This window comes from Salmo trutta, chromosome 2, assembly GCF_901001165.1.
Source record: "Salmo trutta chromosome 2, fSalTru1.1, whole genome shotgun sequence".
Lineage (NCBI taxonomy): Eukaryota > Metazoa > Chordata > Actinopteri > Salmoniformes > Salmonidae > Salmo > Salmo trutta.
This window is the reverse complement of record NC_042958.1, coordinates 3048205-3072964: the sequence shown is the minus strand read 5'-3', so window position 1 is coordinate 3072964 and position 24760 is coordinate 3048205. Positions and strand designations below refer to the sequence as shown.

At 47.4% G+C, this 24760-nt stretch overlaps 1 protein-coding gene across 1 annotated transcript; it reads left to right on the top strand.

Moving 5' to 3' along the window:
- LOC115148626 (potassium voltage-gated channel subfamily B member 2-like) lies at positions 1-22213 on the top strand. Its single transcript, XM_029690694.1, has 4 exons — positions 1-21; positions 2582-2792; positions 20106-20288; positions 20526-22213. The coding sequence occupies exons 1-4, from the start codon at positions 1-3 to the stop codon at positions 22211-22213; spliced, it is 2103 nt and encodes a 700-aa protein (XP_029546554.1).
- Positions 22214-24760: the final 2547 nt, after the last annotated feature.

Here is a 24760-nt window from a genome sequence, read left to right as displayed (position 1 = left end):
ATGGGGGCGGCCCGTCAGGAAGTCTAGATTCCAGTTGCAGAGGAAGGTATTTAGTCCCAGGGTCCTTAGCTTATTGATGAGCTTTGAGGGCACTATGGTGTTGAACGCTTGAAAGGATGCACATAACTCTGCAATAGTGGGTTGTATTGGAGAGAGTCTCAGTCTTAAATCATTTTCCACACACAGTCTGTGCCTGTATTTCGTTTTCATGCTAGTGAGGGCCGAGAATCCACTCTCACATAGGTATGTGGTTGCAAAAGGCATCAGTGTCTTAACAATGCGATTTGCCAAGGCAGGATACTCTGAGCGCAATCCAGAAATTTGGCAGTGACTTCTGATTAAATTACATTTTCACAGAACCGCTTGTTGCAATTTCGATCTGATATCGGTAAGTGGACTGGAGGCAGGGCATGAAAGGGATAAAGAATCCAGTTATTTGTGTCGTTCGTTTCGGGAAAGTACCTGCGTAATTGCGCACCCAATTCACTCAGTTACTTCGCTATATCACATTTGACATTGTCCATAAGCTTGAGTTCATTTGCACACAAAAAATCATACAATGATGGAAAGACCTGTGTGTTGTCCTTGTTAATGCAGACAGAGAAGAGCTCCAACTTCTTAATCATAGCCTCCATTTTGTTCCGCATGTTGAATATAGTTGCGGAGAGTCCCTGTAATCCTAGATTCAGATTATTCAGGCGATAAAAAACATCACCCAGATAAGCCAGTCGTGTGAGAAACTCGTCATCATGCAAGCGGTCAAACAAGTGAAAATTATGGTTAGTAAAGAAAACTTTAAGCTCGTCTTTCAATTTTAAAAAAAGCATGTCAATACTTTGCCCCTTGATAACCAGCGCACTTCTGTATGCTGCTCGTGGTCGCTGCTCATATCATTACATAGTGCAGAAAATACACGAGAGTTCAGGGCCCTTGCTTTAACAAAGTTAACTATTTTCACTGTAGTGTCCAAAACGTCTTTCAAGGTGTCAGGCATTCCCTTGGCAGCAAGAGCCTCTTGGTGGATGCTGCAGTGGACCCAGGTGGCATCGGGAGCAATTGCTTGCACGCGCGTTACCACTCCACTATGTCTCCCTGTCATGGCTTTTGCGCCATCAGTACAGACACCAACGTGAGCAGCAGCTACGTTTGGCTACATACGGACCGTTAGTGGAATTCCCGTGAGAGAGTAACGGTTAATGTGATTGGATGTTAATTATTTGACTTCCTGTATTTGACATTGTGTTGTTATTTCGCTGAACACTAGATGGTTTAATTTTATTTTGGCAGTGAAACGAGGCGACTCAGGCGTGAATAAAACCACACCCAAATGTATAGGCCTGTTGGAAAAGATAAAAAAAATGTTTTAATGTGAATTACATTTTTGTTTGGCGTACCCCCGACGGCATTGTGCGTACCCCTGGGGGTACATACCCCAGTTTGTGTGCTCTATGTCAACGGTGTCTAGATGGAATTTGTATTTGTGGTCCTGGCAACTGGACCTTTTTTGGAACACCGTTATTTTTGTCTGACTGAGATTTACTGTCAGGTTCCAGGTCTGACAGAATCTGTGCAGAAGATCTAGGTGCTGCTGTAGGCCCTCCTTGGTTGGGGACAGAAGCACCAGATCATCAGCAAACAGTAGACATTTGACTTCAGATTCTAGTAGGGTGAGGCAGGGTGCTGCAGACTGTTCTAGTGCCCTCTCCAATTCATTGATATATATGTTGAAGAGGGTGGGGCTTAAGCTGCATCCCTGTCTCACCCCACGGCCCTGTGGGAAAGAAATGTGTGTGTTTTTTGTCATTTTTAACCACACACTTGTTTGTGTACATGGATTTTATAATGTCGTATGTTTTTCCCCCAACACCACTTTCCATCAATTTGTATAGCAGACCGTCATGCCAAATTGAGTCAAAAGCGTTTTTGAAATCAACAAAGCATGAGAAGACTTTGCCATTGTTTTGGTTTGTTTGTTTGTCAGTTAGGGTGTGCAGGGTGAATACGTGGTCTGTCGTACAGTAATTTGGTAAAAAGCCAATTTGACATTTGCTCAGTACATTGTTTTCACTGAGGAATTGTACGAGTCTGCTGTTAATGATAATGCAGAGGATATTCCCAGGGTTGCTGTTGACGCATATCCTACGGTAATTATTGGGGTCAAATTTGTCTCCACTTTTGTGGATTGAGGTGATCAGTCCTTGGTTCCAAATATTGGGGAAGATGCCAGAGCTCAGGATGATGTTAAAGAGTTTTAGTATAGCAATTGGAGTGTGTGGTCTGTGTATTTTACCATTTCATTGAGGATACCATCAACACCACAGGCCTTTTTGGGTTGGAGGGTTTGCATTGAATTTCTCTCCCTCTCTCCCTCCCTCTCTACCCCTCCCTCCCCCTCCCTGCCCTCCCTCTCGCTCTCTCTCTCCCCCTCCCACCCTCCCTCCCTCTCACTCGCTATCCCCTCCCTCTCTCCCCCTCCCCCCTCTCTCTGTCCCTCTCCCCTCTCTCTCTCTCTCACCCTCCCTCTCTCTCTCTCTCTCTCCCTCCTTCTTTCCTTCCCTCTCTCTCTCTCTCCTTCCTCCAGATCCTGGCCATCCTGTCTATCTTGTTCATCATTCTCTCCACTATCGCCTTGTCCCTCAACACCCTACCAGAGCTCCAGGTGCTAGATGAGTTTGGCCAGGCCAACGACAACCCCCAGCTGGCCCATGTAGAAGCCATCTGTATCGCCTGGTTTACCATGGAGTACCTCCTCCGCTTCCTCTCCTCACCCAACAAATGGAAGTTCTTCAAAGGTAGATATATATATATATATATACGCTAGCCTGGTCCCAGATCTATTTGCGCCATCTTGTCAACTCATTATCATGTTTGATAGTACAAACTGATCTGCGGCCAGGTCATATAGGCCAGACCTGCCTTACAACTAAACTGGTTCTGATCCATTGCAGGATGGATGGTGATGATTTTGGTTTTTATTTAACCTCTTATGGCTAGGGGGCAGTATTTTCACGGCTGGATAAAAAACGTACCCGATTTAATCTGATTATTAGTCCTGCCCAGAAACTAGAATATGCATATAATTATTAGCTTTGGAGAGAAAACACTCCACAGTTTCTGAAACTGTTTGAATGGTGTCTGTGAGTATAACAGAACTCCTATGTCAGGCAAAAACCTGAGAAGGTTCTGTTCAGGAAGTACCCTGTCTGAACATTTCTTGCCCTTGTTGATTCTCTCTATCTTTTACAAAGGATCTCTGCTCTTACGTGACACTTCCCACGTCTCCAATGGAGTCTCAGAGCCCGGGAAAAACAGGAATGACGTAATTCAAAGCCCTGGCTGAAACAATAGAGAGCAAAAGCTAAGTGGTCACTCAATGGACTAAGCCTTACGCTCGCGACCCGCCCCGCCCCCGGCTTTCGGTTTTTCCCTCAGTATACAGACAGGCAGATTCCCGGTCGGAATATTATCGCTTTTCTACGAGATAAATTGCATAAAAATTGGTTTTAAACAGCGGTTGACATGCTTCGAAGTACGGTAATGGAATATTTAGAATTTTTTTGTCACATTCTGAGTCATGCTCGTGGCCGAGATTTAGCGTTGGGATAGTGTCTAGAACGCACGAACAAAACGCCGCTGTTGGAACATAACGATGGATTATTTGGGACCAAACCTACATTTGTTATTGAAGTAGAAGTCCTGGCAGTGTATTCTGACGAAGAACAAGCAAGGTAAGAACATTTTTCTTATAGGAAATGTGATTTTGGTGAAGGCTAAACTGGTTGGGTGTCTAAATAGCTAGCCCGTAATGGCTGGGCTATGTACTTAGATTATTGCAAAATGTGCTTCATCCGAAAAGCTATTTTAAAATCGGACATATCGAGTGCATAGAGGAGTTCTGTATCTATAATTCTTAAAATAATTGTTATGCTTTTTGTGAACGTTTATCGTGAGTAATTTAGTAAAATCACCGGAAGTGTTTGGTGGGAATGCTAGTTCTGAACGTCACATGCTAATGTAAAAAGCTGTTTTTTTATATAAATATGAACTTGATTGAACAGACATGCATGTATTGTATAACATAATGTCCTAGGTGTGTCATCTGATGAAGATCATAAAAGGTTAGTGCTGCATTTAGCTGTGGTTTGGGTTTATGTGACATGATATGCTAGCTTGAAAAATGGGTGTCTGATTATTTCTGGCTGGGTACTCTGCTGACATAATCTAATGTTTTGCTTTCGCTGTAAAGCCTTTTTGAAATCGGACAGTGTGGTTAGATAAAGGAGAGTCTTGTCTTTAAATAGCTGTAAAATAGTCATATGTTTGAAAAATGGAAGTTTTCGGATTTTAGAGGAGTTTGTATTTCGCGCCCCGCCCATCATTGGATATTGGAGCAGACGTTCCGCTAGCGGAACGTGTAGATGTAAGAGGTTTTAACCTATTTCATTGATTGTATATTGGGTTTGCGTTTTAGTCTAATTTAGTTGCAATTCAGCTGGTTGATGCCAGTTCATTATTGTAAAAGAGAATGTGTTCTCAATTATATTTCCTGCTAAAATAAACAACAAATAAATGTTGCTGGCACTTGAGTAACGTCTTGTTAAAAAACATTTAAGAGAAAATCTCTCTCTCTCAAGTTTTTTGGAGTTTGAGTGTTTAGTGTCCTAACTTATTTTCTTGGTTCTCGCCTTGGTCTTTTCTTTCAATTTTTCCTTTTCTAGTAAATAGATGAGGCTGGGTCTAGTCAGGTTATAGATGGTGGTGTAGATGAGGCTGGGTCTAGTCAGGCTATAGATGGTGGTGTAGATGAGGCTGGGTCTAGTCAGGCTATAGATGGTGGTGTAGATGAGGCTGGGTCTAGTCAGGCTATAGATGGTGGTGTAGATGAGGCTGGGTCTAGTCAGGTTATAGATGGTGGTGTAGATGAGGCTGGGTCTAGTCAGGTTATAGATGGTGGTGTGGATGTGGCTGGGTCTAGTCAGGTTATAGATGGTGGTGTAGATGAGGCTGGGTCTAGTCAGGCTATAGATGGTGGTGTAGATGAGGCTGGGTCTAGTCAGGCTATAGATGGTGGTGTAGATGAGGCTGGGTCTAGTCAGGCTATAGATGGTGGTGTAGATGAGGCTGGGTCTAGTCAGGTTATAGATGGTGGTGTAGATGAGGCTGGGTCTAGTCAGGTTATAGATGGTGGTTGTAGATGAGGCTGGGTCTAGTCAGGTTATAGATGGTGGTGTAGATGAGGCTGGGTCTAGTCAGGTTATAGATGGTGGTGTAGATGAGGCTGGGTCTAGTCAGGTTATAGATGGTGGTGTAGATGAGGCAGGGTCTAGTCAGGTTATAGATGGTGGTGTAGATGAGGCTGGGTCTAGTCAGGTTATAGATGGTGGTGGTGTAGAGGAGGCTGGGTCTAGTCAGGTTATAGATGGTGGTGTAGATGAGGCAGGGTCTAGTCAGGTTATAGATGGTGGTGTAGATGAGGCTGGGTCTAGTCAGGTTATAGATGGTGGTGGTGTAGAGGAGGCTGGGTCTAGTCAGGTTATAGATGGTGGTGTAGATGAGGCAGGGTCTAGTCAGGTTATAGATGGTGGTGTAGATGAGGCTGGGTCTAGTCAGGTTATAGATGGTGGTGTAGATGAGGCTGGGTCTAGTCAGGTTATAGATGGTGGTGTAGATGAGGCTGGGTCTAGTCAGGTTATAGATGGTGGTGTAGGTGAGGCTGGGTCTAGTCAGGTTATAGATGGTGGTGTAGATGAGGCTGGGTCTAGTCAGGTTATAGATGGTGGTGTAGATGAGGCTGGGTCTAGTCAGGTTATAGATGGTGGTGGTGTAGATGAGGCTGGGTCTAGTCAGGTTATAGATGGTGGTGTAGATGAGGCTGGGTCTAGTCAGGTTATAGATGGTGGTGGTGTAGATGAGGCTGGTCTAGTCAGGTTATAGATGGTGGTGTAGATGAGGCTGGGTCTAGTCAGGTTATAGATGGTGGTGGTGTAGATGAGGCTGGGTCTAGTCAGGTTATAGATGGTGGTGGTGTAGATGAGGCTGGGTCTAGTCAGGTTATAGATGGTGGTGTGGATGTGGCTGGGTCTAGTCAGGTTATAGATGGTGGTGTAGGTGAGGCTGGGTCTAGTCAGGTTATAGATGGTGGTGGTGTAGATGAGGCTGGGTCTAGTCAGGTTATAGATGGTGGTGTAGGTGAGGCTGGGTCTAGTCAGGTTATAGATGGTGGTGTAGGTGAGGCTGGGTCTAGTCAGGTTATAGATGGTGGTGGTGTAGATGAGGCTGGGTCTAGTCAGGTTATAGATGGTGGTGGTGTAGATGAGGCTGGGTCTAGTCAGGTTATAGAGTGGTGGTGTAGATGAGGCTGGGTCTAGTCAGGTTATAGATGGTGGTGGTAGATGAGGCTGGGTCTAGTCAGGTTATAGATGGTGGTGTATATTGAGGCTGGGTCTAGTCAGGTTATAGATGGTGGGGTGTAGATGAGGCTGGGCTTCGTCAGGTTATAGATGGTGGTGTAGATGAGGCTGGGTCTAGTCAGGTTATATGATTTGGTGGTGTAGATGAGGCTGGGTCTAGTCAGGTTATAGATGGGTGTTGTAAGATTAGCTGGTCTAGTCAGGTTATAGATGGTGGTGTAGATGAGGGCTGGGTCTAGTCAGGTGTGTGCTGGTGGTGTAGATGAGGCTGGGTCTAGTCAGGTTATAGATGGTGGTGGTGTAGATGAGGCTGGGTCTAGTCAGGTTATAGATGGTGGTGGTGTAGATGAGGCTGGGTCTAGTCAGGTTATAGATGGTGGTGTGGATGTGGCTGGGTCTAGTCAGGTTATAGATGGTGGTGTAGGTGAGGCTGGGTCTAGTCAGGTTATAGATGGTGGTGGTGTAGATGAGGCTGGGTCTAGTCAGGTTATAGATGGTGGTGTAGGTGAGGCTGGGTCTAGTCAGGTTATAGATGGTGGTGTAGGTGAGGCTGGGTCTAGTCAGGTTATAGATGGTGGTGGTGTAGATGAGGCTGGGTCTAGTCAGGTTATAGATGGTGGTGGTGTAGATGAGGCTGGGTCTAGTCAGGTTATAGATGGTGGTGGTGTAGATGAGGCTGGGTCTAGTCAGGTTATAGATGGTGGTGTAGGTGGATGAGGCGTGGGTCTAGTCAGGTTATAGATGTGGTGGTGTAGATGAGCTGGGTCTAGTCAGGTTATAGATGGTGGTGTAGATGAGGCTGGGTCTAGTCAGGTTATAGATGGTGGTGGTGTGATGAGGCTGGGTCTAGTCAGGTTATAGATGGGTGGTGTAGATGAGGCTGGGTCTAGTCAGGTTATAGATGGTGGTGTAGATGAGGCTGGGTCTAGTCAGGTTATAGATGGTGGTGTAGATGAGGCTGGGTCTAGTCAGGTTATAGATGGTGGTGGTGTAGATGAGGCTGGGTCTAGTCAGGTATAGATGGGTGGTGTAGGATGCGGCTGGGTCTAGTCAGGTTATAGATGTGGTGTAGGATGAGGCTGGGTCTAGTCAGGTTTATAGATGGTGGTGTAGGTGAGGCTGGGTCTAGTCAGGTATAGATGGGGTGGTGTAGATGAGGCTGGGTCTAGTCAGGTTATAGATGTGGTGTAGGTGAGGCTGGGGTCTGTCAGGTTATAGATTGTGGTGGTGTAGATGAGGCTGGGTCTAGTCAGGTTATAGAGGTGGTGGTGTAGATGAGGCTGCGTCTAGTCAGGTTATAGATGGTGGTGGTGTAGCTGAGGCTGGGTCTAGTCAGGTTATAGATGGTGGTGTAGATGAGGCTGGGTCTAGTCAGGTTATAGATGGTGGTGTTAGATGAGGCTGGGTCTAGTCAGGTTATAGATGGTGGTGTAGATGAGGCTTGGGTCTAGTCAGGTTATAGATGGTGGTGGTGTAGATTAGGCTGGGTTAGTCAGGTTATAGATGGTGGGTGTAGATGAGGCTGGGTCTAGTCAGGTTATAGATGGGGTGGTGTAGATGAGGCTGGGTCTAGTCAGGTTATAGATGGTGGTGTAGATGAGGCTGGGCCTAGTCAGGTTATAGATGGTGGTGGTGTAGATGAGGCTGGGTCTAGTCAGGTTATAGATGGTGGTGTAGATGAGGCTGGGTCTAGTCAGGTTATAGATGGTGGGTGTAGATGAGGCTGGGTCTAGTCAGGTTATAGATGGTGGTGTAGATGAGTCTGGGTCTAGTCAGGTTATAGATGTGGGGGTGTAGATGAGGCTGGGTCTAGTCAGGTTATAGATGGTGGTGTAGATGAGGCTGGGTCTAGTCAGGTTATAGATGGTGGTGGTGTAGATGAGGCTGGGTCTAGTCAGGTTATAGATGGTGGTGTAGATGAGGCTGGGTCTAGTCAGGTTATAGATGGTGGTGTAGATGAGGCTGGGTCTAGTCAGGTTATAGATGGTGGTGTAGATGAGGCTGGGTCTAGTCAGGTTATAGATGGTGGGGTGTAGATGAGCTGGTCTAGTCGGGTCTAGTCAGGTTATAGATGGTGGTGTAGATGAGGCTGGGTCTAGTCAGGGTATAGATGGTGGTGTAGATGAGGCTGGGTCTAGTCAGGTTATAGATGGTGGTGTAGATGAGGCTGGGTCTAGTCAGGTTATAGATGGGGGTGTAGATGAGGCTGGGTCTAGTCAGGTTATAGATGGTGGTGTAGATGAGGCTGGGTCTAGTCAGGTTATAGATGGTGGTGTAGATGAGGCTGGGTCTAGTCAGGTTATAGATGGTGGTGGTGTAGATGAGGCTGGGTCTAGTCAGGTTATAGATGGTGGTGTAGATGAGGCTGGGTCTAGTCAGGTTATAGATGGTGGGTGTAGATGAGGCTGGGTCTAGTCAGGTTATAGATGGTGTGGTGTAGATGAGGCTGGGTCTAGTCAGGTTATAGATGGTGGGTGTAGATGAGGCTGGGTCTAGTCAGGTTATAGATGGTGGTGTAGATGAGGCTGGGTCTAGTCAGGTTATAGATGGTGGTGTAGATGAGGCTGGGTCTAGTCAGGTTATAGATGGTGGTGTAGATGAGGCTGGGTCTAGTCAGGTTATAGATGGTGGGTCTAGTCAGGTTATAGAGTGGTGGTGTAGATGAGGCTGGGTCTAGTCAGGTTATAGATGGTGGTGTAGATGAGGCTGGGTCTAGTCAGGTTATAGATGGTGGTGTAGATGAGGCTGGGTCTAGTCAGGTTATGATGGTGGTGGTAGATGAGGCTGGGTCTAGTCAGGGTTATAGATGGTGGTGTAGATGAGGCTGGGTCTAGTCAGGTTATAGATGGGTGGTGTAGATGAGGCTGGGTCTAGTCAGGTTATAGATGGTGGTGGTGTAGATGAGGCTGGGTCTAGTCAGGTTATAGATGGTGGTGGTGTAGGATGAGGCTGGGTCTAGTCAGGTTATAGATGGTGGTGGTGTAGATGAGGCTGGGTCTAGTCAGGTTATAGATGGTGGTGTAGATGAGGCTGGGTCTAGTCAGGTTATAGATGGTGGTGTAGATGAGGCTGGGTCTAGTCAGGTTATAGATGGTGGTGTAGGATGAGGCTGGGTCTAGTCAGGTTATAGATGGTGGTTGTAGATGAGGCTGGGGTCTAGTCAGGTTATAGATGGTGGTGTAGCTGAGGCTGGGTCTAGTCAGGTCTATAGATGGTGGTGTGGGTCTAGTCAGGTTATAGATGGTGGTGGTGTAGATGAGGCTGGGTCTAGTCAGGTTATAGATGGTGGTGGTGTAGATGAGGCTGGGTCTAGTCAGGTTATAGATGGTGGTGTAGATGAGGCTGGGTCTAGTCAGGTATAGATGGTGGTGTAGATGAGGCTGGGTCTAGTCAGGTTATAGATGGTGGTGTAGATGAGGCTGGGTCTAGTCAGGTTATAGATGGTGGTGTAGATGAGGCTGGGTCTAGTCAGGTTATAGATGGTGGTGTAGATGAGGCTGGGTCTAGTCAGGTTATAGATGGTGGTGTAGATGAGGCTGGGTCTAGTCAGGTTATAGATGGTGGTGGTGTAGATGAGGCTGGGTCTAGTCAGGTTATAGATGGTGGTGTAGATGAGGCTGGGTCTAGTCAGGTTATAGCTGGTGGTGTAGATGAGGCTGGGTCTAGTCAGGTTATAGATGGTGGTGGTGTAGATGAGGCTGGGTCTAGTCAGGTTATAGATGGTGGTGGTGTAGATGAGGCTGGTCTAGTCAGGTTATAGATGGTGGTGTAGATGAGGCTGGGTCTAGTCAGGTTATAGATGGTGGTGTAGATGAGGCTGGGTCTAGTCAGGTTATAGATGGTGGTGTAGATGAGGCTGGGTCTAGTCAGGTTATAGATGGTGGTGTGTAGGATGAGGCTGGGTCTAGTCAGGTTATAGATGGTGGTGTAGATGAGGCTGGGTCTAGTCAGGTTATAGATGGTGGTGTAGATGAGGCTGGGTCTAGTCAGGTTATAGATGGTGGTGTAGATGAGGCTGGGTCTAGTCAGGTTATAGATGGTGGTGTAGATGAGGGGTGGGTCTAGTCAGGTTTATAGATGGTGGTGTAGATGAGGCTGGGTCTAGTCAGGTTATAGATGGTGGTGGTGTAGATGAGGCTGGGTCTAGTCAGGTTATAGATGGTGGTGTAGATGAGGCTGGGTCTAGTCAGGTTATAGATGGGTGGTGTAGATGAGGCTGGGTCTAGTCAGGTTATAGATGGTGTGTAGATGAGGCTGGGTCTAGTCAGGTTATAATGGTGGTGGTGTAGATGAGGCTGGGTCTAGTCAGGTATAGATGGTGGTGTAGATGAGGCTGGGCGTCTAGTCAGGTTATAGATGGTGGTGGTGTAGATGAGGCTGGGTCTAGTCCAGGTTATAGATGGTGGTGTAGATGAGGCTGGGTCTAGTCAGGTTATAGATGGTGGTGTAGATGAGGCTGGGTCTAGTCAGTTATAGATGGTGGTGTAGATGAGGCTGGGTCTAGTCAGGTTATAGATTGGTGGTGGTGTAGATGAGGCTGGGTCTAGTCAGGTTATAGATGGTGGTGGTGTAGATGAGGCTGGGTCTAGTCAGGTTATAGATGGTGGTGGTGTAGATGAGGCTGGGTCTAGTCAGGTTATAGATGTGGTGTAGTGAGGCTGGGTACTGTCAGGTTATGATGGTTGGTGTCGATGAGGCTGGGTCTAGTCCAGTTATAGTATGGTGGTGGTGTAGATGAGGCTGGGTCTAGTCAGGTTATAGATGGTGGTGTTAGGTGAGGCTGGGTCTAGTCGTTAATGGTGGTGTAGATGGTGGTGTAGATGAGCTGGGTCTAGTCAGGTTATAGATGGTGGTGTAGATGAGGCTGGGTCTAGTCAGGTTATAGATGGTGGTGTAGGTGAGCTGGGTCTAGTCAGGTTATAGATGGTGGTGTAGATGAGGCTGGGTCTAGTCAGGTTATAGATTGTGGTGTAGATGAGGCTGGGTCTAGTCAGGTTCTAGATGGTGGTGGTGTAGATGAGGCTGGGTCTAGTCAGGTTATAGATGGTGGTGTAGATGAGGCTGGGTCTAGTCAGGTTATAGATGGTGGTGTAGATGAGGCTGGGTCTAGTCAGGTTATAGATGGTGTGGTGTAGATGAGGCTGGGGTCTAGTCAGGTTATAGATGGTGGTGGTGTAGATGAGGCTGGGTCTAGTCAGGTTATAGATGGTGGTGTAGATGAGGCTGGGTCTAGTCAGGTTATAGATGGTGGTGTAGATGAGGCTGGGTCTAGTCAGGTTATAGATGGTGGTTGTAGATGAGGCTGGGTCTAGACAGGTTATAGATGGTGGTGGTGTAGATGAGGCTGGGTCTAGTCAGGTTATAGATGGTGGTGTGTGATGAGGTGGGTCTAGTCAGGTAATAGATGGTGGTGTAGATGAGGCTTGGTCTAGTCAGGTTATAGATGGTGGTGTAGATGAGGCTGGGTCTAGTCAGGTTATAGATGGTGTGGTGTAGATGAGGCTGGGTCTAGTCAGGTTATAGATGGTGGTGTAGATGAGGCTGGGTCTAGTCAGGTTATAGATGGTGGTGTAGATGAGGCTGGGTCTAGTCAGGTTATAGATGGTGGTGTAGATGAGGCTGGGTCTAGTCAGGTTATAGATGGTGGTGGTGTAGATGAGGCTGGGTCTAGTCAGGTTATAGATGGTGGTGGTGTAGATGAGGCTGGGTCTAGTCAGGTTATAGATGGTGGTGTAGATGAGGCTGGGTCTAGTCAGGTTATAGATGGTGGTGGTGTAGATGAGGCTGGGTCTAGTCAGGTTATAGATGGTGGTGGTGTAGATGAGGCTGGGTCTAGTAGGTTATAGATGGTGGTGGTGTAGATGAGGCTGGGTCTAGTCAGGTTATAGATGGTGGTGTAGATGAGGCTGGGTCTAGTCAGGTTATAGAGGTGGTGGTGTAGATGAGGCTGGGTCTAGTCAGGTTATAGATGGTGGTGTAGATGAGGCTGGGTCTAGTCAGGTTTATAGATGGTGGTGTAGATGAGGCTGGGTCTAGTCAGGTTATAGATGGTGGTGTAGATGAGGCTGGGTCTAGTCAGGTTATAGATGGTGGTGTAGGTGAGGCTGGGTCTAGTCAGGTTATAGATGGTGGTGTAGATGAGGCTGGGTCTAGTCAGGTTATAGATGGTGGTGTAGATGAGGCTGGGTCTAGTCAGGTTATAGATGGTGGTGGTGTAGATGAGGCTGGTTTAGTCAGGTTATAGATGGTGGTATAGATGAGGCTGGGTCTAGTCAGGTTATAGATGGTGGTATAGATGAGGCTGGGTCTAGTCAGGTTATAGATGGTGGTGTAGATGAGGCTGGGTCTAGTCAGGTTATAGATGGTGGTGTAGATGAGTCTGGGTCTAGTTAGGTTATAGATGGTGGTGTAGATGAGGCTGGGTCTAGTCAGGTTATAGATGGTGGTGGGTGTAGATGAGGCTGGGTCTAGTCAGGTTATAGATGGTGGTGTAGTTGAGACTGGGTCTAGTCAGGTTATAGATGGTGGTGGTGTAGATGAGGCTGGGTCTAGTCAGGTTATAGATGGTGGTGTAGATGAGGCTGGGTCTAGTCAGGTTATCGATGTGTGGTTGTAGATGAGGCTGGCGTCTATGTCAAGGTTATAGATGGTGGGTTGTAACATGAGGCTGGGTCTAGTCAGGTTATGGATATGGTGGTGTAGATGAGGCTGGGTTCTAGTCAGGTTATAGATGTGGTGGTGTTGCTGTAGGTTGAGGCTGGGTCTAGTCGGTTATAGATGTGGTTGGTAGATGAGGCTGGCCTAGTCAGGTTATAGATGGGTTGTGTCTGGTGTAGATGAGGCTGGTCTAGTCCGGTTTATGATGGTGGTGGTGTAGTGAGGCTGGGTCTAGTCAGGTTATAGATGGTGGTTGTAGATGAGGCTGGGTTCTAGTCAGGTATAGATGGTGGTGGTTGTAGATGAGGGGTCTAGTTCAGGTATAGCTGGTGGTGATCGATGAGGCTGAGGTCTAAGTCAGGTTATAGGTGGTGGTTGTAGTAGATGAGGCAGGGTCTAGTCAGGTTATGGATGGTGTGGTGGTGTAGGAGAGGCTGGGTCTAGTCAGGTTATAGATGGTTGTAGATGAGGCTGGGTCTAGTCAGGTTATAGATGGTGGTTAGATGAGCTGGGTCTAGTCAGGTTATAGATGGGGTGTAGATGAGGCTGGGTCTAGTCAGGTTATAGATGTGGTGTAGATGAGGCTGGGTCTAGTCAGGTTATAGATGGTGGTGTAGGAGGCTGGGTCTAGTCAGGTTATAGATGGTGGTGATGTAGGTGAGGCTGGGTCTAGTCAGTTTAGATGGTGTGTGTAGATGAGGCTGGGTCTAGTCAGGTTATAGATTGTGGTGTAGATGAGGCTGGGTCTAGTCAGGTTATATATGTGGTGTAGGTGAGGCTGGGTGTAGTCAGGTTAGATGGTGGTAGATGAGGCTGGGTCTAGTCAGGTTATAGATGGTGGTGTAGATAGGCTGGGTCTAGTCAGTTATAGATGTGTGGTGTAGATGAGGCTGGTCTAGTCAGGTTATAGATGGTGGTGTAGATGAGTGGGTCTAGTCAGGTTATAGAATGGGGTGTAGATGAGGCTGGGTCTAGTCAGGTTATAGATTGGTGGTGTAGAGTAGGCTGGGTCTAGTCAGGTTATAGATGGTGGTGTAGATGAGCTGGGTCTAGTCAGGTTTATAGATGGTGGGGTAGATGAAGGCTGGGTCTAGTCAGGTTATAGATGTGGTGTAGAATGAGGCTGGGTCTAGTCAGGTTATAGTGGTGGGTAGATGAGGCTGGGTCTAGTCAGGTTATAGATGGTGGTGTAGATGAGGCCTGGGTCTAGTCAGGTTATAGATGGTGGTGTAGATGAGGCTGGGTCTAGTCAGGTTATAGATGGTGGTGGTGTAGATGAGGCTGGGTCTAGTCAGGTTATAGATGGTGGTGTAGATGAGTCTGGGTCTAGTCAGGTTATAGATGGTGATGTAGATGAGGCTGGGTCTAGTCAGGTTATAGATGGTGGTGTAGATGAGGCTGGGTCTAGTCAGGTTATAGATGGTGGTATAGATGACACTGGGTCTAGTCAGGTTATAGATGGTGGTGTAGATGAGGCTGGGTCTAGTCAGGTTATAGATGGTGGTGTAGATGAGGCTGGGTCTAGTCAGGTTATAGATGGTGGTGTAGATGAGGCTGGGTCTAGTCAGGTTATAGATGGTGGTGGTGTAGATGAGGCTGGGTCTAGTCAGGTTATAGATGGTGGTGTAGATGAGTCTGGGTCTAGTCAGGTTATAGATGGTGGTGTAGATGAGGCTGGGTCTAGTCATGCTATAGATGGTGGTGTAGATGAGGCTGGGTCTAGTCAGGTTATAGATGGTGGTGTAGATGAGGCTGGGTCTAGTCAGGTTATAGATGGTGGTGTAGATGAGGCTGGGTCTAGTCAGGTTATAGATGGTGGTGTAGATGAGGCTGGGTCTAGTCAGGTTATAGATGGTGGTGGTGTAGATGAGGCTGGGTCTAGTCAGGTTATAGATGGTGGTGGTGTAGATGAGGCTGGGTCTAGTCAGGTTATAGATGGTGGTGTAGATGAGGCTGGGTCTAGTCAGGCTGTTAAGCGGAAGAGGATAAAGGGGGAGAAGAAAAGAGTTGGGTGGGGAGAGGCTGGTGTCATCAAAGGCACCAAGGAACCTTTGCCTGGTGTTGCGGGGGGAGGCCATGACCAGAGAGGAAGGGCAGGTGGTCAGGATGGGAGATGAGGAGGAGGAAGGTGGGTCTGAGGAAGAGGATGATGAGGAGGCTTTTTTTCAGACTCCTCCTCAATGGGTCCGGAGCTGCCAGCCAGTCAAGCAGAGGGGTCAAAGTACACAGTGACGGAACTGACAAGGTTCCTGAATGAGACCAAGGGGAACAATTTTAATCTCGAGGCTTTTTTTTCTGATCCGAGAAAGTTTGTAAGATCAGTACAACATGCTATAAAAAAATTAGGGGCATGGTGTCCTCTCACCCAGGAAACGGTTTAGGTTGAGGAAGTGGGTCACAACAGTGCGTAAAGTTCGACCTTCAGACGCTGTTTTAGATTAATAGTTTTTCTCTGGCACTGGGGCTTTATGAGCTTTGCTATTGGTCTCTTTCTTTGCTGGCTTTTCTCCCACTTCTCATGGAGACTCTTTGGGTAGGCTCGCTCAATATAAATGGAGCCAGAGATGTGGGAAAGAGGAGTGTGTTGGGTGAATGTGTAAAACATAAAAAGTACAGGTGTTGTTTCTGCAGGAGACACATAGTGATGTATTGAATGAAGTCGACTGGGGGCTTTGGTGGAAAGTGGCAAGTGTGTTGAGCCATGGGACAAATCTTAGTGCAGGGGTGGCGGGTCCTTTTTGTACCGGGTCTGTCTGTAAAAATGTGCTCCTCAAAGGAGGTGTGTAGGGGTAGGCTGCTTGAAGTAAAAGCAGAAATTAACAACATGGGTTTTGTCTTTATAAATGTGTATGCGCCTAATACAGGGAGAGAACGAGGGGTTCTATTTGGGAGTCTTAGACAGGAACTCTCACAGGTAGCGCCTGAGGAGACGCTGGTGGTCGGCGGGGACTGGAACTGTATGATGGATTTTACGAAAGACAGAAATGGGGAAGAGCCTCATTCAGGCTCAGTGGGAGTGTTGAGAGACATCATTAATCAGTTCGACCTAGTGGATGTTTGGAGAACTAAACATCCTGGCACAAGACAGTATACATGGGTGAAGGTTTTGGGGACTAGGGTGAGTGCAGCCCAACTAGATCGGTTTTACATGTCTAGGAATCGGAGCATTACATTTACATTTACATTTAAGTCATTTAGCCGACGCTCTTATCCAGAGCGACTTACAAATTGGTGCATTCACCTTATGATATCCAGTGGAACAACCACTTTACAATTGTGCATCTAAATCTTTTAAGGGGGGAGGGGGGGGGGTTAGAAGGATTGCTTTATCCTATCCCAGGTATTCCTTAAAGAGGTGGGGTTTCAGGTGTCTCCGGAAGGTGGTGACTCCGCTGTCCTGGCATCGTGAGGGAGCTTGTTCCACCATTGGGGTGCCAGAGCAGCGAACAGTTTTGACTGGGCTGAGCGGGAACTGTGCTTCCTCAGAGGTAGGGAGGCGAGCAGGCCAGAGGTGGATGAACGCAGTGCCCTTGTTTGGGTGTAGGGCCTGATCAGAGCCTGAAGGTACGAAGGTGCCGTTCCCCTCACAGCTCCGTAGGCAAGCACCATGGTCTTGTAGCGGATGCGAGCTTCAACTGGAAGCCAGTGGAGAGAGCGGAGGAGCGGGGTGACGTGAGAGAACTTGGGAAGGTTGAACACCAGACGGGCTGCGGCGTTCTGGATGAGTTGTAGGGGTTTAATGGTACAGGCAGGGAGCCCAGCCAACAGCGAGTTGCAGTAATCCAGACGGGAGATGACAAGTGCCTGGATTAGGACCTGCGCCGCTTCCTGTGTGAGGCAGGGTCGTACTCTGCGAATGTTGTAGAGCATGAACCTACAGGATCGGGTCACCGCCTTGATGTTAGTGGAGAACGACAGGGTGTTGTCCAGGATCACGCCAAGGTTCTTAGCACTCTGGGAGGAGGACACAAGGGAGTTGTCAACCGTGATGGCGAGATCATGGAACGGGCAGTCCTTCCCCGGGAGGAAGAGCAGCTCCGTCTTGCCGAGGTTCAGCTTGAGGTGGTGATCCGTCATCCACACTGATATGTCTGCCAGACATGCAGAGATGCGATTCGCCACCTGGTTATCTGTAACAGCTGTCTTCTGAAATGAACCAAGGCGCAGCAGGTATGTGAATTCTCATTTTTAATTACCCAACAAAAGGAGTAACGCATCCACAGGAAACAATAAACACAACAGCACCAACAGTTTGCAGGCTAAAAAACGCAGTGCAAAACACAACCACCCACAACCCCAAAGAAAAACACACACACCTATATAGGACTTCCAATCAAAGGCAGCTCAACACACCTGCCTTCAATTGGAAGTCCCAAATCAACAATCAAACATTCACATACACAAAAACTGCCACGTCCTGACCCCAACACTAAAACAATAGCTCCATCTGCTAGTCAGGACGTGACATTATCAGAAGGGGGAAAGGAGAAGATTAATTGTGTGTCGTCTGCATAGCAGTGATAGGAGAGACCATGTGAGGATATGACAGAGCCAAGTGACTTGGTGTATAGCGAGAATAGGAGAGGGCCTAGAACAGAGCCCTGGGGGACACCAGTGGTGAGAGCACGTGGTGCGGAGACAGATTCTCGCCACGCCACGTGGTAGGAGCGACCTGTCAGGTAGGACGCAATCCAAGCGTGGGCCGCGCCGGAGATGCCCAACTCGGAGAGGGTGGAGAGGAGGAGCTGATGGTTCACAGTATCAAAGGCAGCAGATAGGTCTAGAAGGATGAGAGCAGAGGAGAGAGAGTTAGCTTTAGCAGTGCGGAGAGCCTCCGTGACACAGAGAAGAGCAGTCTCAGTTGAATGCCCAGTCTTGAAACCTGACTGATTAGGATCAAGAAGGTCATTCTGAGAGAGATAGCAGGAGAGCTGGCCAAGGACGGCACGTTCAAGAGTTTTGGAGAGAAAAGAGCAATAGGCTGTTGGGCGCTACCATTCTCCCGGTGGGGTTTTCTGATCATCACATAACCATGGCTCGGCTGTCTATTTCACCAGGGCCCCGGCACGCATCCTATTGTAAGTTTAATGTAAAGCTCTTACAAGATGCCACTTTTTGCTCAGGTTTCCAGACATTTTGGGAAAGGTGGAGGCAGCGAAGAGAGGAGTATGAGTCTCTGAGTCAATGGTGGGATGTGGGGAAAGTCCAAATTCGGCTTTTCTGTCAACAGTACACAGCTCTCTCATCCTCAGAGGCTAGGAGAGTAGAGCGGTGTATTAGCGAGATGGAGGTAGAGATGGTGGGGCAAGGCAATGTAGGCCTCCAGGCTAATTTAGGGACCTGGGCAGTTTTTTCCAGGTTAAAGCAAAGGGAGCACTTGTAAGAGCTAGGTTCTCCATGCTCAAGGAGATGGATGCTCCCAGCTCCTTCTTCTTTGGTTTGGAAAGACCGAGCCGTGAAGCCAAGGGTATGCATTGTCTTCGGCTGTCTGAACGGCGTGTGACCTCTGTGGTGGGTGAGATGCGGGAGCGAACTGTGGAGTTTTATGCTGAGTTCTATAGGGCAGAAATGTGTGATCCTATGTGTACTCAGGACTTGTTAGAATTTAACCCTCCGAGCCTGGGGGAGTTTGAGGCGGTGGAAGGTAAAGCCCTGTACAACCTCTGCATTAAGGTAAGGGACATTAGGAGCCTAACAGGAGTGAAGGCACATCAGTGGCAGGGGGTATGTGGGGCAGAAAGTATGGTGGGTTTTAGATGGAGGGGGCTTTACAAACCCCCAGTACCAAAGAAGTCAGGGGACCTCCAGTGGAGGGTTCTTCATGGAGCCCTGGCCACTAACCACTGGTTGGCACGGGTTGAACCGGGAATCAGGCAGGGGTATCCTTTCTGTGTAAAATGAAAGAAACTGTGATTCATGTGTTTTCTGTGTGCGCCAGGTTAATATCATTAATGTCTCTGTTGGAATGTCTGTGGGAGAGGTTGGAGGAGGTTTTTACTGTTGGGATATTTATAATGGGATACAGGTTTTCAAATAAGGAGAAGGCCAAATGTATTTTGTTGAATTTTCTGTTTGCTCAGGCAAAGTTGTCGATTTGGCTAACAAGGAGGAACAGGGTCAAAGGTGGGGGGATAACAGACCCTTTACTATTGTTTAATGGGATGGTCTCTGCGCGCCTTAGAGTGGAATTTGACTTCTATAAATTATGAAAAGTGTGGAGATGTTTCAGGAGATATGGTGTGTTGGGGGGCTGTCTGTATAGCTGGGGGAGATGTTTCAGGAGATATGGTGTGTTGGGGGGGTCTGTCTGTATAGCTGGGGGAGATGTTTCAGGAGATATGGTGTGTTGGGGGGCTGTCTGTATAGCTGGGGAAGATGTTTCAGGAGATATGGTGTGTTGGGGGGGTCTGTCTGTATAGCTGGGGAAGATGTTTCAGGAGATATGGTGTGTTGGGGGGGTCTGTCTGTATAGCTGGGGAAGATGTTTCAGGAGATATGGTGTGTTGGGGGGGTCTGTCTGTATAGCTGGGGAAGATGTTTCAGGAGATATGGTGTGTTGGGGGGGTCTGTCTGTATAGCTGGGGAAGATGTTTCAGGAGATATGGTGTGTTGGGGGGGCTGTCTGTATAGCTGGGGAAGATGTTTCAGGAGATATGGTGTGTTGGGGGGGTCTGTCTGTATAGCTGGGGAAGATGTTTCAGGAGATATGGTGTGTTGGTGGGGCTGTCTGTATAGCTGGGGAAGATGTTTCAGGAGATATGGTGTGTTGGGGGGGGCTGTCTGTATAGCTGGGGAAGATGGGTTGGATATACGGTTGTAGAAGTGGTGAGATTTTGGTTATTGTGATGTGTGGTGTTGTTTTGTATCGTGGTGTAGAGGGCAAGGTGAGTATGGTACATGTATGCAGTACAAGAGATTTTTGGGGTGTTTTGTTTTAAGGGGTGGTGAGGTTTTAATGAAATGAGAATGTTTCATTAAAGAAAGACAAAAAAGTCAAAAGTCGCTCTCTCCTTCTCTTTCTCTCCCTCTGTCTTAAAGGTCCCCTGAACATCATTGACCTGCTGGCCATCCTCCCTTATTACGTCACTATCTTCCTGACGGAATCCAACAAGAGCGTTCTACAGTTCCAGAACGTCCGGCGTGTGGTGCAGATATTCCGGATCATGAGAATATTGAGGATTCTGAAGCTGGCCAGGCATTCAACAGGGCTGCAGTCTCTTGGTCTGTATGCATGTTGTTTATCCCGGTGTATCTTAATCCTGGTCCTGGGGACCCAAAGTGGTGCACATTTTAGTTTTTTCCCTAGCACTACGCAGCTGAGTTGATTCGTGGAATCAGGTGTCTAGTGCAAGGGGAAAGAAATGTAAGTTTAGGTCCATAGAACCAGGATGAAGAAACACTGGCGTTTGCCTCATTGAGAACATTCAAGTTTTTCTAATGTAATGTAATGTAATCTAGGCTTCACCCTGAGGCGGAGTTACAACGAGCTGGGCCTGCTCATCCTCTTCCTGGCCATGGGCATTATGATCTTCTCCAGCCTCGTCTTCTTCGCCGAGAAGGACGAAGACGCCACCAAGTTTACCAGCATCCCCGCCTCCTTCTGGTGGGCCACCATCACTATGACTACGGTGGGTTACGGTGACATCTACCCTCAGACTCTGCTGGGTAAGATAGTCGGGGGTCTCTGCTGTATCGCCGGGGTGTTGGTCATCGCTCTGCCCATCCCCATTATCGTCAACAACTTCTCTGAGTTCTACAAGGAGCAGAAGAGGCAGGAGAAGGCCATAAAGAGGCGGGAGGCCCTGGAGAGGGCCAAGAGGAACGGTAGTATCGTCTCCATGAACCTGAAGGACGCGTTCGCCCGGAGTATGGAGCTGATGGATGTAGTCGTGGAGAAAGGAGGAGAGGACAACCACCTGTCTCCCAGCTGGGCCGGCACGCCCAGACACACCGCCTCCGACATCAGCCTGAGGTTGTTGGATAAGAAGTACCCCGAGTCCGTCCTCCTGGGGTCCACCCACCGCATCACCATCACCACCAGCGGTAGCCCCGAGCGGAGGCCCCTCAGTAGCTTTCAGTATAGAGGACGTATCCCAGAATTCAGAGGCAGTACCTCTCAGCTTCTTAACGCTCAGAACCTAGAGATCATGTTCAACCAGCTGACCAAGTCTCAGTCCTTTACCAACCTCAACACTTCCTGCTCTGTGAGCACTATGAGCACCTCCGCCACCACGGCAACCTCGGTATCTTCGCGGCAACAGCACCCAGGGTCCCCGCCCTCCCCGGCCCGGCCCTCACAGGAAGTGGAGCTGGAGAGGCAGGAAGTCCCATCCTCTTCCTCGACAGAGCCCCTACTGAAGGAAAGCGAAGCAGTACGCAGCCTGTCGAGCATGGACAGCTTCGCCAGCTGCAGGGCTGAGTTCGGGGAGGGCTCTGGATACGGAAGAAAGTTCCCTCCATCTCTAGACCTCCTCCCAGAATCGAGGGTCAACGATGTCCAAAGCCTCCAGGATGCTGCCTCCCTCAAAGACAGCATGTATGAGTTTGTCCCCTACAACCAAGATGGCGGCACACAGTTCCCGAGAGACGACGTGGAGAACATCCATAGCACCCTGAGAGACGGCATCAACCCTGTCGTCAAGGGGACCAAAGAGCTAAAGGTCAACTTCATCAAGGGCCCACCCACCGAGCCCCCCCTGACACCACCCAGCACCACCTCTCCCCATGACATCAGCTTCAGCTTCCTGGAGAATGAATCCCCAGAGAGAGAGACCTCGCTGCTCCTCCCCAGCACAAAGGCCGTCATCCTGGGCACAGAAGACGAGACCAGCCCCCTGTCCCGCGAGAGGCTGGTGGTGGACACCCCGCCAGGGGATGAGGACTCCCCGGACCAGGGTCTCGGGTGTCAAGGTTCGTCCAACGAGGAGAGGAATCAGATGGAAGCGGCGGGAACGGCGGGGGGGGCACCGGCTGGGAACTGCACCCAGGATGTGGTGGTGGTTGTGGGAGGAGGGGCAGGTGGGGAGGGCAAGGTCGACAGCAACCAAAGTGGACGCAACAAATCAGAGAACCACATGTTTACACCAGAGATTCACCTGATGCCCGGGGACGGCAGTATGTCCCCGACCTGCGAAACCAGCATGTAATCCACTGGAACTACATTTAATTAACCTAAACTTGACCTGCTGAAAAAGACGAAGAAGAATGAGGAGATATTGGAGAAGTGAGATGAGAGGAAAAAGGGAACACAGATAGTGAAATGGTGGAAGAGATATTTGCATGGCATGACAAGTCCCTTTTATACGTGTGTTGTGTATTGCTGAAACAGACACTGCAGCGGTTTACTGCTGAAACAGACACTGCGATACTTATGCAGAATTAGGAGGAAAGACAGGGAGGAGAAAACTGTGGGGCTCAAAACGAGAAACTCATACGGACAGAGATAATTTATCCAAGTATGAGGACATTTTTGATCCTGATGTATATTTCAACCGTGTTCCTTTTTATTCTAGCAACAGTGCAAAATGCACAGAGAGATTCATCTTTAAAAAGCATGCATTTAAAAAAGAAAAATACATATGAAGTACTTGGCTGAAAGCGCTCCACTGTACATATTATGACAACAACGGCAATGCACAGAAGAAGAGACAGAAGAAATCCATGTTTGCCAAAAGGTTGCCAAATATTTCCAATGTGAGGAGAATGGAAGTAAATACATTGACAGACCTCAGACAGAGCGTGTATCCCAAATGACTCCCTTGACCTTAAACTGTATAGTGCACAACTCTTTCCCTATATAGGGTAGTGCACTATATATGGAATAGGATGCCATTTGGGATGTCGCCAGAGTGTTGAAACGTAGCGACCTATGACAAACGCATCACAACCTCACGTGGAAATGCAATGTGTAAAAAACCACTACAACTATGTCATGTTTTTTATTTAATGATGAGATTTATGTATGAACTTTAATGTCATTAACATTATTGTTTTAAGTTTTCATTACAATTGGTTTGTCATTATTAAAAGACCTTAGGCTAAATGACCAGAATGTTATTATTTTTGTTAGAAAGAAGAAAAAAACCTTTTTCTTCCTCTCGAGTACACAACTATAAGTTGCCTAAATCTGTAGTTAGTGAGGACAACTGGCAAATGCTTCAGCTACTAGCCTAAACATAATAAATAAACATATTTATAGCAGCAAGCAACATAGGTTTATATATAAAGAATAAAATCATTATGGTGGTTGAAATACAACACTCTACCCATTTTCCACTTCTTGATTCCATCAAAAAAATCACACTAATAATAATAATAATAATAATAATATGTACTTCTGAATGTAGCTTCTACGGATTTAAATTCTCTAAATACAGTAAAAGTAGGCCTACAGTTAAGTTAGTTACGATAATCCTAGAGGCATTCTCTAAATACAGTAAAAGTAAGCCTACAGTTAAGTTAGTTATGATAATTCTAGAGGCATTCTCTAAATACAGTAAAAGTAGGCCTACAGTTAAGTTAGTTACGATAATCCTAGAGGCATTCTCTAAATACAGTAAAAGTAGGCCTACAGTTAAGTTAGTTACGATAATCCTAGAGGCATTCTATTCGGGCAGTGGGCAGGTTACAACTTAATAACAAGTTATTTATCGACCTGATCGATATTATAGTCATTGATTCTTGCATATGCTACCGTAGCTCTTCCTTTAATGTTAACAATGGTGCATCCCAAGTAACACCTTGTTTCCCTATGTAAGTTCACTACTTTTGACCAGAGTCCAATGGGTACAAATAATACTATAGTGATGGTGTTCTGGTCAAAAGTAGTGTGTTATCTAAGGAAAGAGGGTACTATCGTGTTGGAAGCAACAACTCATAATAGAATATCACAGAGAAAAACTAAAGTACAGAATATTTTAGCTTTTATCTATCAATCTATCAGTGTATCCAAGCTGATCAATAATGTTATCAGTAAATGTGTGCTTTTATTTTCCCTCGTGGGTGGTTGGTCTGTAGTGTCATCATAACTGGTTGGTCTGTAGTGTCATCATAACTGGTTGGTCTGTAGTGTCATCATAACTGGTTGGTCTGTAGTATCTGGTTGGTCTGTAGTGTCATCATAACTGGTTGGTCTGTAGTATCTGGTTGGTCTGTAGTGTCATCATAACTGGTTGGTCTGTAGTGTCATCATAACTGGTTGGTCTGTAGTATCTGGTTGGTCTGTAGTGTCATCATAACTGGTTGGTCTGTAGTATCTGGTTGGTCTGTAGTGTCATCATAACTGGTTGGTCTGTAGTATCATCATAACTGGTTGGTCTGTAGTGTCATCATAACTGGTTGGTCTGTAGTGTCATCATAACTGGTTGGTCTGTAGTGTCATCATAACTGGTTGGTCTGTAGTATCTGGTTGGTCTGTAGTGTCATCATAACTGGTTGGTCTGTAGTGTCATCATAACTGGTTGGTCTGTAGTGTCATCATAACTGGTTGGTCTGTAGTGTCATCATAACTGGTTGGTCTGTAGTGTCATCATAACTGGTTGGTCTGTAGTGTCATCATAACTGGTTGGTCTGTAGTGTCATCATAACTGGTTGGTCTGTAGTGTCATCATAACTGGTTGGTCTGTAGTGTCATCATAACTGGTTGGTCTGTAGTATCTGGTTGGTCTGTAGTGTCATCATAACTGGTTGGTCTG

What these genes read in the sequence shown, in the direction of transcription:
- LOC115148626 (XM_029690694.1), top strand. Translation starts at nt 1, where the DNA reads ATGGGGGCGGCCCGTCAGGAA. An exon ending in TGGGGGCGGCCCGTCAGGAA is followed by an intron (nt 22 to 2,581) that starts GTCTAGATTCCA and finishes TCCTTCCTCCAG; the next exon opens with ATCCTGGCCATCCTGTCTAT. An exon ending in AACAGGGCTGCAGTCTCTTG is followed by an intron (nt 20,289 to 20,525) that starts GTCTGTATGCAT and finishes AATGTAATCTAG; the next exon opens with GCTTCACCCTGAGGCGGAGT.